Source organism: Nerophis ophidion, linkage group LG07 (genome assembly GCF_033978795.1).
Source record: "Nerophis ophidion isolate RoL-2023_Sa linkage group LG07, RoL_Noph_v1.0, whole genome shotgun sequence".
NCBI classification, from domain to species: Eukaryota; Metazoa; Chordata; class Actinopteri; order Syngnathiformes; family Syngnathidae; genus Nerophis; species Nerophis ophidion.
Genome location: NC_084617.1, coordinates 62,208,860 through 62,228,559, shown reverse-complemented (window position 1 = coordinate 62,228,559; position 19,700 = coordinate 62,208,860). Strand labels below are relative to the sequence as shown.

Sequence of the window (19,700 nt, the reverse complement as noted above, 5' to 3'; positions counted from 1 at the left end):
TTGTCCCGGGAGGTTTTCGGGAGAGGCGCTGCATTTTGTGAGTCTCCCGGAAAATCCGGGAGGGTTGGCAAGTATGTGTTAGATTTACTAAACATGTTTATTTACAGTAAAAACTCCTAACCACCCTGTTGTTTATTCACTCAGGGCCAAACACCTGCATGGTTGTAAACACCCCGCTCCCTCTTTATTGTCAGTCGCTAGTGGCCTGTGCAGAATGATCTCCAACATGGTACGACTGCATTTATGGTGGCTTCCCCCGAGCGAAGGGTCGCACTTCCAAGGCGGACGGAGGGGAGGGAAGAGGAGGGGAGGGATATATGTGTGTATTTGCAGAGTGTATGTTAGAAATGGATGGTGTGCTGTGGGAAACAATGCTGCCCTTTCTGTGTGGTCACATGGCCGCAAAGATATTCTGGGCATAGATAAAGACTTAAACGTGTCATGCGGGAGGTATTCCATCTCGAGGAAAACACACGGAGATATCGTGTCGTGGCGTTAACAACACACAGGTGATTTTTGTATTAGTTAAGGATTTGAAAAACAACAACATAGACAAGCAAGTCTAAAGCTTTGGTATAAGGGGGCGGTTATGTGATACGCAGTTGCTGTTGGTTGCTAGGCAACCTTTGGAGGATGACAAGACTCCAGGAAGTCGGTGCAAAGTCACCAAAAGAAATAGCTAGGAATGCCAATAAAACCCCCCAAGTGTCGCATCGCATTTTGTCCCCCTTGTTGTTACTCTTGAGCTATGCAGCTGCTGGGTGTGACTTTATTTTTTTACCGCAGAGGTCTTCACTGGGGGCCGAGGGGCCAAATCCGGCCTGGGAATGACACCATAATGGCTCAGTTGAAATCTTGGGAGACAAACTTTTTTTTAGCAAATTTCTAAAAACACTAGTGCGCTTGCTGTCTAGCGCGGGGGTCAGCAGCCCGCGGCTCTTTAGTGCCACCCTAGTGGCTTCCTGGAGCATTTTTTAAAAAAGGATTGAAAATGGAAAAAGATGGACAAAAAATGGACGGTGTCCAACTTTGAATAATCCAAAAAATTGTCAAAATTTTCAAACTTCCTGAGCTTAACTTACCGTGGAAAATGTCCGGAAAGGCTCCGTAAATTTACCGCAAATTTACCGGACACTTTCATAAATAAATGGGTTGTACTTGTATAGCGCTTTTCTACCTTCAAGGTACTCAAAGCGCTTTGACACTACTTCCACATTTACCCATTCACACACACATTCACACACTGATGGAGGGAGCTGCCATGCAAGGCGCCAACCAGCACCCATCAGGAGCAAGGGTGAAGTGTCTTGCTCAGGACACAACGGACGTGACGAGGTTGGTTCTAGGTGGGATTTGAACCAGTGACCCTCGGGTTGCGCACGGCCACTACCCCGCTGCGCCACGCCGTCCCACTTTCCACCCCTTTGCAACTCTAGTGGTGGCATTGTTGATTGTCATGTCATGTTCGGATGTACTTTGTGGTCGCCATCTTTGCTCCACAGTAAGTCTTTGCTGTCGTCCAGCATTCTGTTTTTGTTTACTTTGTAACAAGTTAGGTTTTAGTTTCCTTCTGCATAGCCTTCCCTAAGCTTCAATGCCTTTTCTTAGGGGCAATCACCTAGTGTGTATTTTCGGTTTAAGCTTTAATTACGAACAACGTGCTCCTGACATCTACAAAGCAATTAACTACTGGCAGCCACCTACTGATATGGAAGAGTATAACACAGTTACGCTGCCGAGCTCTAGACAGCAGCGACACACAACAACGGCACATAATTACTGGTTGGTAAAAAATATTTTTAACCTAAATAGGTGGAACGACATAATCTCCCACGGCACACCAGACTGCGTCTCACGGCATACTAGTGTGGCACAGTGGTTGAAAAACACTGCTGTAGTGGAGAGATAAATAGACAGCTTTCATTCAGCAATGCACATGACACACTGAGCAACAAACAGGAGCTCTGTCAAGCAGGACACCGGTTTATACTCATGTCCCTCCAACAAGGAGGACCTGCCCCTATCGCTACTGCTGTGCCAAATCATGAGGCTCTTTCAAGTTCCCCGTGACTGGCCGAGAGACCATCCTCAGCTAGCGGGGATCGTTTCGCGACAAAAACACACAAGCGGAAGAGAGATAAGCTTACTCTGCACCTCAGAAACATCTGGTTAACAAGGTGAAGTGGTACCTCAACTTAAGACTGCCCCTTTTCAAGATTGTTTTGATATAAAAGCTGTCTCTCGGTTACCGTATTTTTCGGAGTATAAGTCGCTCCGCAGTATAAGTCGCACCTGCCGAAAATGCATAAAAGAAGGAAAATATATATATAAGTCGCACTGGAGTATAAGTCGCATTTTTGGGGAAGTATTTTTGATAAAACCCAACACGAAGAATAGACATTTGAAAGGCAATTTAAAATAAATAAAGAATAGTGAACAACAGGCGGAATAAGTGTACGTTATATGACGCATAAATAACCAACTGAGAAGGTGCCTGGTATGTTAACGTAACTTATTATGGTAAGAGTCATTCAAATAACTATAACATATAGAACATGCTATATGTTTACCAAACAATCTGCCACTCCTAATCGCTAAATCTGATGAAATCTTATACGTCTAGTCTCTTACGTGAATGAGCTAAATAATATTATTTGATATTTTACGGTAATGTGTTGATAATTTCACACATAAGTCGCTCCTGAGTGTAAGTCGCACCCCTGGCCAAACTATGAAAAAAACTGCAACTTATAGTCCGAAAAATATGGTAATTGTTATGCTTTAAGTTGAAAGCAAAAACTTGAGTTAAAAGCATCCCCATTAGAGATGCGCGGTTTGCGGTCTCATCCGCGGAGTCCGCGGATAAACCGCGGGTCGAGCGGGTGACATGATGAAAAAATAGATTTTAATTAGATTTGGGCGGGTGGTGGTTGAACCATTCGGAAATATTTGATGTACATGGTTCAGGGATCGGTATCCTTTACCGTTCAAAGAGCCATTTAAGACCCCTGTCACAAAGCGAATAAGACAATAGGAGACGCAAACATTCTCTAGCATGACTGCCGGCAGTCACCAAGTTAATAAGTATTAGGGCGTGCTGTGAAGCCATTGGCTTTGTCGCCTTTTACAGCATGTGCGATCTGCTTGTCAATCCAGCATCATGTTGTGTGTGGCTTCCGCAGTCACACGCACACGACTGCAAGGCATACTGGGTGGCACAGAGTACACTAATGGTTGTGATATAAACAATTTTAACACTCTTAGTAATATGCGCCACGCTGTGAAGCCACACCAAACAAGAATGACAAACACATTTCGGGAGAACATCCTCCCAGTAACACAACACAAACGCAAAACAACAAATACCCAGAATCCTTTGCATGAGGACTCTTCCCCCCTTGTGTCGGTAAGGTGGGCGGGGTTTGGGGCGCGGAGGTGTAAAATATATTCAGGTAGTATCACGGATGCAAAGGATTCTGGGTATTTGTTGTGTTGCGTTTATGTTGTGTTACTGTGAGGATTTTCTCCCGAAATGTGTTTGTCATTCTTGTTTGGTGTGGCTTGACAGCGTGGCGCATATTAGTAAGAGTGTTAAAATTGTTTATATCACAACCATCAGTGTACTCTGTATCACCCAGTATGCCTTTCAATCTTGTACGTGTGATTGCGGAAGCTGCATACAACATGTTGCTGGACTAACAATCGGTGTGTACATGTTTTTGAAGGTATCAAAGACAATGGCTTCACAGCACGCCCTAATTCTTGTCATCAGGATGTACACCATTGGATATTCGCGAGGGCGTTAGCGGCTCCCATTGTCTTCTTTGCTCTGTGAAACGGGTTTAAATAGCTCTTTGAGTGGTAAAGGTGGCCGACATCTGATGTATTTCAACGGGCGGGTGGCGGGCGGCGGGCGGTTACGGTTCTAATAAAATGTTGGTTCTGGTGGACGGCGGGTGGATGACGACTTTGGTGATGCGGTTGCGGATGATATAATTGCCTATCCGCGCATCTCTAATCCCGACACACTAAAAAAATGTTGGGTTAAAAAATAACCCAATTTCAATTTTGGTTCAGAAAAGGACGAACCCCTTATTTGAGTTATTTTGACTCAACATTTTGGGTAAATTTTTTCAACGCAAAAGTTGGGTTGTGATAACTTAATGTTGGGTTACTCCCAACCAAACTATTGGGTTCAATAATTCAACCCAAAAGTTGAGTTCTGCTAACTCAGTGTTGGTTGATTCATAACCCAACTATTGAGTTGAATTTATTTCACACAAATGCTGAGTTATGCTCACTCCAATGTTGGATTATTTAGCACTCCTTGACCCAATAGTTGGCTAAAAATTATACATTTTACAGCTGGTTTGTCCTATTTCTTCCCAACTACAGATCAAAATCATTGTTATTCCATTAAAATATACTCAAAAGCAAGATAGGAATGATTTTTTTTTTTTTTACAAGAATTGCCGTGTATGGTCATAGTCATGGTCGCATTTTACAGCGTGGATCGTTCTCCCAGGATGCAGACGAGACTCCGGAGCCAAGGTGCAGGTAAGAAAATTATTTATTGTCCCTAATTCATGCGGGATACAAACAAAAGAGCAACGGCATGTCGATAGCACGGGAAGCTAACGGATCAGCAAACAAGAAAGGCTGAGCATGTGAACGGGCAAACAAAAAGGCAAAACTTAGGTCAGGAATCAAATTAGTAGCCGTCGTAACTGTTCCGAAGAAGCAAATAAGAAAGCCAGACTGAGTGTGGCGAAAAGCAGGGAATAAACTCTCTGATTAGTGCCCAGGGGCAGGTGAGCGTCCCGAACACTAATCAGCGGCAGGTGAAAACAATCTGGAGTCATGGCAACTAAACCTAGGGCTGCTCAAAACAGGAATTGAGGGAGTCAATAACTAAAAAAAATGTGACAGATCATGACATTAATAGTTCTATACAGCATGCTCAAATATTTTCATGTACATAAGATGTGTGATTGCAAATAATGTTAATGAGATTAATCCTTGATAAAATTCCCTTCAAGAAAAAAGTGCCTTTTTAATTAAAAAAAAACCTTTTACCCAAAAATGAGTTACACATTAAAAAAACAATCCAAAAATGGTTAATAGTTTTGAAATCCCAGAAATTGAGTTAAAATAAACCAAAAAATGGATTGCTAATCATAAATATGATTAAAACATTGAACCCACTGTGCACCATTAGTTAGCCTAGCAATCGATCCCAGTAAGATCCAACCAAAACATTTGGTCTTACTTGCTAGCATTAGCTTATACTTGTTTTTGCAAGCATGGGAAGGAGGAAAGTGAGTGTGAAGGACGGTGTGGAAATGTATTGAATTAAATAAAGCGATCATCAAAAACATGACAGAGCATGTAATTGACTTGGTGGAGTAGTTGGAGTGAAACATACTGAAAAAGCAAGTGTCAATAACGCCAGCCAAGGATGTTAGAGCAACATCTCATTGGCGAACATTTATCAATGAAAATATAGAGAAGCTGTTGATGGTGTGTTTGACTTCCATCAATCCATCCATCCATTTTCTACCGCTTATCCCCTTTTGGTGCCGTGGGGGGTGCTGGTGCCTATCTCAGCTATAATCGGGCGGAAGGCGGGTTACACCCTGGACAAGTCGCCACCTCATCGCAGTGCCAATACAGATAGACAGACAACATTCACACACTAGGACCAATTTAGTGTTGCCAATCAACCTATCCCCAGGTGCATGTGTTTGGAGGAAGCCGGAGTACCCGGAGGGAACCCACGCATTCACAGGGCGAACATGCAAACTCCACACAGGAAGATCCCGAGCCTGGGATTGACCCCAGGACTACTCAGGACCTTCGTATTGGGAGGAACATGCACTAACCCCTGGGCCACCGTGCTGCCCTCATTACACTTATGCTATAGAATTAATGAAATTAAACACTGGACAGAGAATGATTTACCATATATTTTTGTTTTGATCACCTTTCCACGGCAGTTCCGAAACTACCCTTCTTCAGTCAACTCCAGGTGGGTATTTTTCTGAGAATGCTGCTTGTGTTTTTGGTTTGGAAATGTCTTTCAACATTGGATTTTTAGGTCTTTGTTATTTTCTTCCCACATATTACCAAGCTCCACGCAGAAAGATCCCGAGCCCGGGATTGAACCCTGACTACTCAGGACCTTCGTATTGTGAGGCAGACGCACTAACCCCTCTTCCACTGTAAAGCCCGTGTGTTTGACTTCTGGAAGTAAATGTACATTGTTATACCATAACTTTATGAAACTATATTAGTTGTTAGTACATTATATTGCATTGTTTTTTATATATTTCATACTGTAAAGTTTGTGTTTCCTTTTTAAAAGGCTTGTTACTTTTTAAAATGGTGACGTTTTGGGGGGCCGAGCACCAACTAAAATTATTTAAATTTATTCTAATACGTGATGTCGAATTGAGATATACTCAGTCACAGAAAAAATATGATTGTAAGTTGAGGTACTAATGCACCTTTAGTGTCAGTTTAATTTAAAAAACTATTTCATACAAGATATGTAAGTACTGTAGGGGGTCCCCGCTCTCTTTCTCAATCACTTCGGGGGTCTTTGGTCTTGAATATGTTGAAAGCCCCTGATTTATTGTACACATATTAAACATTTTTATCAAATTGTGGTAATTATTACACGGGTGAAGGGGAGGGACACATTTTACACATATTACAGTTATTGTCCGTGTGTGTGTGTGTGTGTGTGTGTGTTCTGGTATTTCTACCCTTCTTGAGACATCAACAAGGAAAAGTACCTTCCATATGAGGACCGGTGAACAAGTTAGGACCAAAGTCATGGTCCCAATACGGAAAACCATTGCATCAAAGAGAGAATGTCTCATTTGCACCCCTGGTGGTGAAATCTATCAAAATGAGGGTGGTCCCAAAAAGGAGGGATTGTTCAAATTGACTGTGTGTCGGTTTTAAAAGTGCTCCCCCTCTGGTCATCATATGAAATAACAAGTGTGTGCAAGAAATTGAAATTCGCCCCCTTTGGCCAAAAAGTATAAAAAACTGAAAATAAATATGTAAATGGAGACATAATGTAATAATTTGGATTAAATAATGAAGATTCAAAACCAATTACAAACCAAAAATTCCCCCCCAAAATAAATTAACTAAAAGTCGTGTTTTTCTTACAATGTGTCGACTTTTTTCTTATTATATTGGGAACAATTTCTCATATTCTTTCTGTTTCTGTAATATTGCAATATTTTCTCGTGAGATTATTACTTTTTTTATGTAAAATTATTACTTTTTAATGAAAAAAGGTGACATTTGTCAAATAAAATTCTGAATTTTATCACAATATTGCCACTTTTTGTGTTGTTCTTGTAAAACAGTGATTTTATAAGTAAAATTATGACCTTTGTCATAGTTCTGCCAAGTAAAATCCCGATTATAAATATACTATTGCCAACATTTTGGGACGGCGTGGCGCAGTGGCAGAGTGGCCGTGCGCAACCCGAGGGTCCCTGGTTCAAATCCCACCTAGTACCAACCTCGTCACGTCCGTTGTGTCCTGAGCAAGACACTTCACCCTTGCTCCTGATGGGTGCTGGTTGGCGCCTTGCATGGCAGCTCCCTCCATCAGTGTGTGAATGTGTGTGTGAATGGGTAAATGTGGAAGTAATGTCGAAGCGCTTTGAGTACTTTGAAGGTAGAAAAGCACTACACAAGTACAACCCATTTATCATTTATTTATAACATTTTAAAGTTTTCATATAAATCTGTGACTTTTTTCGAGTAAAATTTTCTTGTAAAACTGCGACTGTTATCGAAGAAAATTCCAACTTTTATCATAAAATCGCACAAATGTTCAGTTGTTCTTGTAAAATTTTGACCTGCGTTGAATAAAATTCCCACTTTTATTGTAATACTGCTAAAATTCTGAGTTTTTCTTGTGAAATTCCAACTCATTTTCCACAACAAGCTTTTTTATATTTGCAAAGTATGTATATATTATTAATGTTGTACATACAAATCTTAATTTTTCTAGAAAGAGGTATTCATTTTTCAGAGGTCACAAAAAGGTAACAAATAAGTGTGTGCGTGTGTGTGTGTGTGTGTGTACCATTGCGTCCAGGAGCTGGATGCAGCGTTGCAGTTTCGGCCTTGTCTCACAGTAAAGTCGGAAGAGCTGCCTTCCGATAGGTTGCTTCTCACATATGCTGACATAGTCTTTCTCTACTAAAAAAAACAAAAAAACAATACATTAATTTGCAGATAAACAAAGTTTGGTCACACTTCAGGAAGCGTACACATTAGGGATACGCCGATCAGGTTTTCCTGCTGCGGATTCCTATGACTGAGTTCAGCCGATACCAAAACCGATACCAATCACGTGTATCAACAGTACATTTTTAAATGTATTTATGGTGTGTTCTATTGGTGGGTGTTAAACGACCATTGTGTGTGTGTGGAGAAGGATAAAGTTAGGTGGGATTTACCGGCTTAGTGTAGAAGGTGTTGAGATCCGCTGTTCGGATCTTTACATGTTCTTGTTTATTGTTCCTTTTTGGTATCACTCTGTTGTTTGACGTCCTTATTTCCTGTTTAGTCTGTCACCATGGTAGCTCATTAGTTCACCTGCCCCTTGTTATCCACGCACACCTGTTTCTTGTAATCACCTCCCTTATTTAGGCTCGCCCCTTTTCGTTCTTCATTCTGGGTTCCTAATTTGCTAATATGCAACAAGTGACGACTGCTATTGTTCATTATTACTCGCTAGCTTTCATGCTACGTTTATTGCCTATTCTTAGCTCTCATGCTAAATGTTTTGTTTTCTCTTTTGTGTGCCTTCTCTGTTGTGATGCCAAAAAATATAGACGGAACCAAAGTAGTATCAACGAGATACGAGATACGTGCCAAGTTTAGTGTTTTCCCGTTTAATATTCCTAGCCTCCATGCTAGCGCCATTCGTTTACCTTTTTCTATTAGCACCATTTTAAAAAACAAAAGAAGATGTTGTGATGCCAAAAAATATAGACGGAACCAAAGAAGTATCAACGAGATACGAGATACGTGCCAAGTTTAGTGTTTTCCCGTTTATTATTCCTAGCCTCCATGCTAGCGCCATTTGTTTACCTTTTTCTATTAGCACCATTTTAAAAAACAAAAGAAGATGTTGTGATGCCAAAAAATATAGACGGAACCAAAGTAGTATCTACGAGATACGTGCCAAGTTTAGTGTTTTCCCGTTTATTATTCCTAGCCTCCATGCTAGCGCCATTTGTTTACCTTTTTCTATTAGCACCATTGTTTTTGTTCTAGCCTGTTTTACTACTTTAATAAATCCTTTATTTCTTGTTCATTTACTGTTAATATCTGCTTACTTTCTCTCTTCACGTGTTCTATCTACACGTCTGTTAAAATTTAATAGTCACTTATTCTTCTCTTGTTTGATACTTTACATTAGTTTTGGATGATACCACAAATTTGGGTATCAATCCAATAATACCAAGTCGTCACAGGATCATACATTGGTCATATTTAAAGTCCTCATGAGTCAAGGGACATATTTCCTGAGTTTATAAACATAATATACATTTTAAAAAACAAAAGAAGATGTTGTGATGCCAAAAAATATAGACGGAGCCAAAGTAGTATCAACGAGATACGTGCCAAATTTAGTGTTTTCCCGTTTATTATTCCTAGCCTCCATGCTAGCGCCATTTGTTTACCTTTTTCTATTAGCACCATTGTGTTTGTTCTAGCCTATTTTACTACTTTAATAAATCCTTTATTTCTTACCTTTTCCTGTGTTCTTGCCGACGCATCCCTGGAGGAACGAACCCGGCATCGCAATGCCTACCAGACGTTACAGAAGGGGCCTCAGGCTAGTTCCTTATTTTCTTCCTCCATATGTAAAATGCCCAGCTTCGTCTTTTGATGGTAATAAATACCTGATAATGATACTTAGGATAATAAGAATTTCAGTTTATTTGCTGTAATGGAAGTGATTATTGTTAGCTTAGAGGAGCAGCTCCTCACTGTGTGTGAAGACACTAATTAACTGCGAGCCGCTTGTCAGCCAGGGGACTAAAAATATATACAGTGTGAGCCAGAGGGGGATTGGCATTGGTTTTTGGCAATAAAATCCAGTAATCGGCAAAAGCGATCACATACTTTTTCATGAAAATTCACAGATACTGATTGGTGAGCGACGGATCGGCACATCCCTGATACACATGCACACATATCCACCATACCTATGCTGTTGCCCAGCTCAGTGCACTGACTTATGTGGGGGAAGCGAAGGATCTCCTTCCATTTTTTGCTCCTCCCTTTCCGCTTTCCTCCTCCACCTGCGTCAAAAGCAAAAGAAAATGAGATATTAGTGTTGTCCCGATACCAAAGTTATTTCAATATTTTTCTTAATAAAGGTGACCACAAAAAAATTGCATTATCGGCTTTATTTTAACAAAAAATCTTACAGTACATTAAACATATGTTTCTTATTGCAAGTTTGTCCTTAAATAAAATAGTGAACAAACAAGACAACTTGTCTATTATTAGTAAGTAAACAAAAGCTCCTAATTTAACTGCTGACATATGCAGTAACATATTGTGTCATTTATTATTCTATTATTTTGTCAAAATGATTAAGGACAAGTGGTAGAAAATTCATTATTATTCTACTTGTTCATTTACTGTTAATATCTGCGTACTTTCTCTTTTAACATGTTCTATCTACACGTCTGTTAAAATGTAAAAATCACTTATTCTTCTCTTGTTTGATACTTTACATTAGTTTTGGATGATACCACAAATTTGGATATCAATCCAATACCAAGTCATCACAGGATCATACATTGGTCATATTCAAAGTCGTCATGTGTCAAGGGACATATTTCCTGAGTTTATAATCATAATATACATTTTAAAAAACAAAAGAAGATGTTGTGATGCCAAAAAAAAAGACGGAACTAAACTAGTATCAACGAGATACGCTACTGCACTTGTTATCATTACAGTGGATGTTAGGTGTAGATCCACAATTGGTGTTTGTTTACATTTTGATCAAGGTGAGCTACAATGTGTAGTAAAGCATGTTTAAATATTCCACGTCCTGCAGGGATGATACTTGTAAGAAACTTAATTTATTTGTCGGCATGGAGGTGAAGATTAGTGTTTTGGAAGAAGCTAAAACACTGCCGAGCGTTTTCTATTCGGGCTCCAGTACTATGGAATGCCTTCCCGGTAACAGTTCGACATGCTACCTCAGTAGAAGCATTTAAGTCTCATCTTAAAATTCATTTGTATACTCTAGCCTTTAAATAGACCACTCTTTTAGACCAGTTGATCTGCCGCTTCTTTTCTTTTCTGCTCTGCCCCCTTCTCCCTCGTGGAGAGGGGTACACAGGTTCGGTGGGCATGGATAAAGTGCTGGCTGTCCAGAGTCGGGACCCGGGGTGGCCCGCTCGCCTGTGCATCGGTTGGGGACATCTCTGCGCTGCTGACTTGCCTCCACTCGGGATGGTACCCTGCTGGCCCCACTATGGACTGGACTCTCACTATTATGTTAGATCCACTATGGACTGGATTTTCACAATATTATACGAGATCCACTCGACGTCCATTGCACTGGTCGCCCTGAGGGGAGGATCACCCACATCTGCGGTCCTATCCAAGGTTTCTCATTGTCATTCCACAGGGTTGAGTTTTCCCTTGCCCTGATGTGGAATCTGAACCGAGGATGTCGTTGTGGCTTGTGCATAGTTTGTACCCCTTTCAGATATCGCATTTAGGTCCCACGAAAACACTCACATGTTGCACAATGAAATGTAAACATGGGATTATGTGTACATTCCTGTAACTTTCTGTTTGTAAAATATATCTTTTTTAGTATTTCTTTAATATAGTAACATCATTAAATTAAGAAAAAACATTTTATTTTTCACTAAAGAAGGGTTCGGTGAATGCGCATATGAACCTGGCGGGGTTCAGTACCTCCAACAAGGTTAAGAACCTCTGATATATATATATATATATATATATATATATATATATATATATATATATATATATATATATATATATATATATATATATATATATATATATATATATATATGTATGTATGTATGTATGTATGTATGTATGGGAAAAAATCACAAGACTAATTCATCTCTACAGAACTGTTTCATGAGGGAACCCCTCATGAAACAGTTCTGTAGAGATGAATTAGTCTTGTGATTTTTTTCCCACACATACATATTGCGCTCTACCACGGTATCGAGCACTATTCTCTGGATAATCCAATCAAGATATATATATATATATATATATATATATATATATATATATATATATATATATATATTAAATGTTTTGGAAAAAGTAACCAAGTTGGTCTTTCTCAGCAGAGTTGTCCATGATAGGCGGGGTGGAGTTGTTGCAGGCACTTCGCTGAAGGATATCATAGTCTCAGCTTGTATATATAATTCATCGATTGCGTCGTACTTCCTCTCTGAGATCTCTCGTCTCTCCACTGAATTTTTCTCAGAGCGTGTGTATCAAGTCTGTCTAAACGGGCAGAAATCCTTTCCTGACCTTCTCAGTTCCCATCAGAGGTTGACACATGACTGCCAGACTCTTTTGCACTGCCGTGAATAATCCAGCATCAGCTTCCTCTAGCATCACGAACTCCCAAAAAAAAATTAAAATGCATCTATTTACTCTTTAAAATACCTTTTTTTTTTGTCAATTTGACTAAAGCCATGGCTTAATCGTGCCATTTCTCACTTCAAAATGACATTCCGTCTCACACAGTCTTCGACTAAACCTTATTGACGTCACATCTGCCGTTCCCTGAAGGCCCTCAGACATAATCATGACTGCTTTTTATCAATTCCAGCTGTTGTGTCCGATGTCATGATAGTCTGTTTTGCGGATCCATGTCCTCTCTCGCAAAGTGACGGATGATTCCCTAAACTGTTAAGCACAGTGGAAAAGGGCTGCAAGCGTCTGGACCACGGCGAGAGGCGATACTGCGGGCATGAGAACAGGAAACGCAATGACAAGCAAACATCTTTAAGTAATAAGGCTGGAATGTAAGCGGCACCACGTCATGCTGGAGCCTCTGAGGGGAAAGCTTCAGCACTTTTGTCTTCACATTACCGCCTCATCCTTCCCTTCCCTGTTGTTCCATTTCAACTGTGGCTCCTTTGTTGCCTCCACCAAGGAGTAGTGTTGATGTAGTTAGACACAGACATGATCAATTGACAGCCATTTACATCCCATTCAATATGTTTTTTTGAAAAATGTACTTTTTCTCCCATTTCACTTGATCCGGTGTATAAAATCAAGAACATTGGCATGGAAATATTTTCTACAAACATTTGTGAAACAATGGGCCTATCTCAGTGATTCACAGCGTGGAACTGTCACAGGATGTGCAACGAATCCAGTCGTGAAATTTCCTCCCGCCTAAATATTCCAAAGTCAACTGTGGACTTTATTATAAGAAAAGTGAAGAGTTTGGGAACAACAGCAACTCAGTCACCAAGTGGTAGGCCACGTATACTGACTGGGTCAGCGGATACTGAAGATACAAAGACTTTCTGCACAGTCAGTTGCTACAGAGCTCCAAACTTCATGTGACCTTCCAATTAGCCCACGTACAGTACGCAGAGAGCTTCATGGAATGGGTTTCCATGGCCGAGCAGCTACATCTAAGCCATACATCACCAAGTCCAATGCAAAGCATCGGATGCAGAGGTGTAAAGCAGTGGTCCCCAAACTTTTTGTAGCTGCGGACCGGTCAACACTTGACAATTTGTCCCGCGGCCCGGCGGGGGAGGGGGACAGGGAATTTTATTTATTTATTTATTTTATTTGGTAATGAAAAAGGGAGTTTTTTTGGGTTGGTGCACTAATCGTAAGTGTATTTTGTGTGTCTTTTTATGTTGATTTAATTTAAAAAATAATAATAAAAAATAAAAAATAACATTTATTTTTTATTTTTTAAATGAATTAAAAATTCTTCTGCGGCCCGGTACCAATCGAGCTGGTGTAAAGCATGTCGCCACTGGACTCCAGAACTGTGGAGACGCGTTCTCTGGAGTGATGAATCACGCTTTTCCATCTGGCAATCCAATAGATGAGTCTGGGTTTGGAGGTTGCCAGGAGAACGGTACATTTCGGATTGCATTGTGCAGAGTGTGAAATTTGGTGGAGGAGGAATTATGGTGTGGGCTTGTTTTTCATGAGTTGGGCTTGGCCCCTTAGTTCCAGTGAAAGGAACTTTGTATGCTCCAGGATACCAAAATATTTTGGACAATTCCATGCTCCCAAACTTGTGGGAACAGTTTGAATCAGCCCCACTTCCTCTTCCAACATGATTGTGCACCAGTGCACAAAGAAAGGTCCATAAAGACATGGATGGCGAGGGTGAACTTGACTGGCTTGCACGGAGTCCTAACCTGAAGCCGATAGAACACCTTTGGTATGAATTAGAATGGAGAATGAGAGCCAGGCCTTCTCGACCAACATCAGTGTGTGACCTCACCAATGCACTTTTTGAAGAATGTTGGAAAATTCCTACAAACACACTCCGCAACCTTGTGGACAGCCTCCCCCGAAGAGTTGAAGCTGTAATAGCTGCAAAAGGTGGACCAACATCATATTGAACCCTATGGGTTAGGAAAGGAATGGCACTTCAAGTTCATACGTGAGTCAAGGCAGGTGGTCAAATTCTTTTGATAATATAGTGTATATCATGATCACGAATTCATCAGTATTCATTATGTTCTCTTCATGTCATATTAGGCTCCAGTGTTGCTCTTTTAAGTTAGATCTTATATCCAAACAGGATTCAACTAGTTTGTTGCCAGTGCTGTGGGAATTCTGCCAGAGGCCTTCTGACCCAACATTAGCGGCGTCTGTGCAGTTTAAAGAACGGAGGACATTCAGTTAACAGACGGTGGCGATAGTCGATCAGATCACAAGTTGTTGACGGTAGCATTATGTTGAACGTGACTGTGATTGGATACTCACTCGTCACTCCAAGGTATCCAATCACAAGTTGTGTTTTATGAAAGCAGAAAGTGGCACCGGAGACATACCCGGCCAGCGGAGAAATCAGCGGTATTCACTTTTTTAACCAACAAAGTAGCAGAGTAAAATGTTGACTAGGTGGCAAATATAATTGTTTGCCTGCCACTTCCACTCAAATCAACCAAACTACGAGCGGTATTGTGAGATCAAATATATTTTTTCACATTCCCATTTTTACAATTATTTTTGTTTTGACAGTACCACGTCCGGTGCGGGTTTATTGATTTTTAAATGCGCCAAAAAATATCCCTTTTTGTACACTAGTGATAAATTAAGTTGCTTCAATGCCCAGGAGGGCGCAAGTGTGTTCCTGTATAGTATTGTACAAGCCATGGTCATGAGGTGACATAAATAATGGTATTTTGAGAGGGATTTATTGAAGTCGCTACTAAGTAGTACATTACTGAAGGCCTTGGTGGGAAACGCGTTACAGCTATATTTAATTACACTGGTTTTGCCCCACACTCTGCACAAAATACCCTATGATGACAACATGAAAAATGTGTTGTTTCAATGTTTCCAAATACATTAAAAATGTAAAAAAAACGAAGAAATCACGTAGGTGTTGACAGCCTTCGCGCAATACTTTGTTGATGCACATTTGGCAACAATTAGTCTTTTTGACTATGATGCCACGAGCTTAAGCACACTGATCTTTGGGTGCTTTACTCTTCACAGCATCTCTCAAGCTCAATCAGCTTGGATGGGAAATGTTGGTTTGCGGCCAATTTCTGATCCCTGCGGAGATGTTTGCATCATTCAAGTCTGGGAAACAGGGCTGGGTCACTTGAGGACATTCACAGAGTTGTCCTGTCTTACATTTTAGGATTGTTGTCCTACTGAAAGTTGTCCTGATCAAGAGCACTCTTCATCCAAGATATACTTTACTGTATGGATTAGTGTTGTCCCGATACCAATATTTTGGTACCGGTACCGGTACCATAATGTACTTCGATACTTTTTGGTACTTTTGTAAGTAAAGGGGACCACAATAAATAGCATTATTGACTTTATTTTAACAAACAATCTCAGGGTACATCAAACATATGTTTATTATTGCAAGTTTGTCCTTAAATAAAATAGTGAACATACAAGACAACTTGTCTTTTAGTAGTAAGTAAGCAAACAAAGGCTCCTAATTTAACTGCTGACATATGCAGTAACATATTGTGTCATTTTCCATTCTATTATTTTTTTTAAATGATTAATTATTTGACAGTTATTGAAATATCTTGCGTGACATCATGCACAAAAGTGCACTTTATTTGTTTTAAAACATTGTTACGGCATTCTGTACAAAAAGTGCTCTCTAATTTAGTGTTGTTTTGATATGTCATCTTAGTGACATCATGCACAAAAGTGCACTAATAGCTTGTTCTGAAATGTCTCCAACAATCTTGCACTTTCTGTTTTGAATGTTGAATGTTTGTGCCACTGTTTAATAAATACAGTTTTGGTCAATTGACTTAGTTGTGATTTCCCTCTCTGCATGAAAGTTTAAAATGAGCATATATTATTGCAGTATGAACAAGAATGTTTAATGTAGACACATAGAATCATCATACTGCTGTGATTATATGCATCAATTGTTAATTCAAAATATCGGGATATATATCCTGTATCGTGACATGGCCTAAAAATATTGAGATATTAAAATAAGACCATATCGCCCAGCCCTATGTTGAAGACCCTTGATTTATTGCACACATATTAAACATCTTTATCAAATTGTGGTAATTATTACACAAAATAGTTTCCAACTCAGCATTGGTAGTCATGTCCAGAACAAGCACCTAGATATCATAAGCAATAGTAGCATAGTTTTAGTCATCAAATTGCATAAAAAAAAAGCATATAACCTGACACGTCCAAGTCACTTGGCTCTGTATTTTTTAAATTCAATTCACAGTTTTTCAACACACGTCGTTTGTGGGGGTCATTTTGAAGTCGATGTCTCGTAAAAAAAAAAAGCATATCACCTGACACGTCCAAGTCACTTGGCTCTGTATTTTATTAAATTCAATTCACAGTTTTTCAACACACGTCGTTTGTGGTGGTCATTTTGAAGTCGATGTCTCGTAGACAGGCAGACAGCTGGTCCTGAGAAAGGTGCAAGGCTGCTGGCTTGAGTGCCCCAGCTGGCCCGGCTCCATGGAAGTGTTTGTGTTAACACGATTTCCCCGGACAAATGTTCCTTCTCCTCACAATGACAGCATTTCAGTCACATTACGTCACTTTCCGTGACTTTCCACATTTACTAGTAGATTCTGTTTTTATTGGCCGATTCCAAGATTCTGTTAACAGGGAAATCATAGGGCCCTAAATAACTTCAAGTCACGGCTAACATTGATTTCACTGCCTTCAATGAATGACGCAGACCGTCATTCTGTTCACGTCTATATTCTGTTTACCTCTGAGGTACCTTGTAGCTGGAAATGGAGCGGGAAAAGGTCGACTCTGGTTGGCTGTTGTCACGGACATTTTCACAATGTTTGATCGAGTTTATGGTCACCGGGAGTGACCTGAAATCGATCACAACCGTATAATGGCCCAGTCCTAGGTGCTGCCACCATACTTCTATAGCAGGGGTCGGGAACCTTCTTGGCTGAGAGAGCAATACTAGCCAAATGTTTTAAAAAGTATTTCCGTGAGAGCCATGTAATATTCTTTTTAAGACTGAATACAACTAAATGAGTGCATTTTTTAGAAAGACCAACATTTTTAGAGTACAATAAGTGTCTTATTCTTTTTAATAACATTGTTATTCTGAAGCTAACCAACAATAAATAAAATAATTCTGACCATTAATGCGACTCCTGAACAGGTGCGGTAGAAACCGGATTGTCAGAGTTTGTTTGTGACGAACCCCAAGATGCAGAGACGGAGGCAGGCATTGAATAAGGATACATGGTTTTAAAGGGGAACATTATCACCAAACCTATGCAAGCGTCAATATATACGTTGATGTTGCAGAAAAAAGACCATGTATTTTTTTAACCGATTTCCGAACTCTAAATGGGTGAATTTTGACGAATTAAACGCCTTTGTGTTTATCGGTCTTGTAGCGATGACGTCAGAATGTGACGTCACCGAGGTAATACACCCGCCATTTTCATTTTCAACACATTACAAACACCGGGTCTCAGCTCTGTTATTTTCCGTTTTTTCGACTATTTTTTGGAACCTTAGAGACATCATGCCTCGTCGGTGTGTTGTCGTAGGGTGTAACAACACTAACAGGGAGGGATTCAAGTTGCACCACTGGTAAGAAATCTGCCACCAGACCCCCACTGAATGTGCCAGAGTGTCTGCACATTTTACCGGCGATTCTAAGGCAGGCATGGCACAGAGATGTATGGATAACCTGCAAATGCATTTGCAACGATTAAGTCAACGAAATCACAAAGGTGAGTTTTGTTGATGTTGACTTATGTGCTAATCAGACATATTTGGTCGCATCATAACTGCCAGATAATCGATGCTAACATGCTATGCTAATCGATGCTAACATGCTATTTACGCTAACTGTATGTACATTTGAAACTAGATACCCACATTTAATGCGAAACAAACACTTACCAATCGACGGATTTAAGTTGCTCCAGTGTCACAAGACACGAAAGTCCTGATCGTTTGGTCCGCACATTTTACCGGCAATGCTAATAAGGCAGCCATGCTATGGGCCACTTCATTAGGTACACCCGTGCTATGGCCGAATAGCGTCAATAGCTATTCGCTCAATAGCTTGAGTTTCTTCTTCAATTTTGTTTTCGCTATCTGCCTCCATACTCCGACCATCTGTTTCAATACATGCGTAATCTGTTGAATCGCTTAAGCCGCTGAAATACGAGTCTGAATCCGAGCTAATGTCGCTATATCTTGCTGTGGTAACCGCCATGTTGTTTGTATTGGCAGCACTGTATGACGTCACAGGGAAATGGACAGTAGCATCGCAAATAGCGAAAATCAAGAACTTTGAAGCTTTTTTTAGGGATATTCCGGGAGGTGTAAAATTTTGAAAAAAACTTTGAAAAATAAAACAAGCCACTGGGAACTGATTTTTATTGTTTTTAACCCTTTTGAAATTGTGATAATGTTCCCCTTTAATATAAAATACTAGAACAAAACCAAACAAAGGGTACAAACAAAAATCACGCACGTGGGCGGATAACAAACTAAGAGAGCTAGCATGGGAGCTAGAAAACAAAAAGGAACTTTAGCATGGAAAACAGAAGTCGTACTTGTACTTAGAAAACAAACTGGAAGCAGGGAACACAAGACAGTAAGCTAAAAACCGCTATCAAACATAGCTTACCGCAACGCTGCAATGACACGACAAGATACGACACGACAGGTAGCAATGACAAGTGCGACATGCAGCACAATAATCCAGCAGTGACTGGATGGGAAGACAGGTCTAAATAGGAGTGGGCTGATTGAAACCAGGTGTGGCCAGGTGCCACTCAGCCGCAGCTGAGGGGGAACACAGCACTCAGGGAGAAAGACAGGAAACCAACAAAATAAGAGCGCTGACAGGAAACACTACACACACAGAGGAAACAGACAAATGCAGAGGAAAAAATTAAAACATAGTCAAA

General features: G+C 40.2%; 1 protein-coding gene across 1 annotated transcript in view; it reads right to left on the bottom strand.

The window, feature by feature from the left end:
* The window catches only part of grk5l (G protein-coupled receptor kinase 5 like), a 120,294-nt gene that overhangs the window by 42,640 nt on the left and 57,954 nt on the right, over window positions 1-19,700 (bottom strand). The window contains exons 2-3 of the mRNA XM_061906801.1: window positions 10,254-10,349; window positions 8,117-8,232 (exon numbers count right to left, since the gene is read on the bottom strand). Coding sequence (XP_061762785.1) covers window positions 8,117-8,232; window positions 10,254-10,349 — 212 coding nt within the window. The remainder of the gene's footprint in view (window positions 1-8,116; window positions 8,233-10,253; window positions 10,350-19,700) is intronic.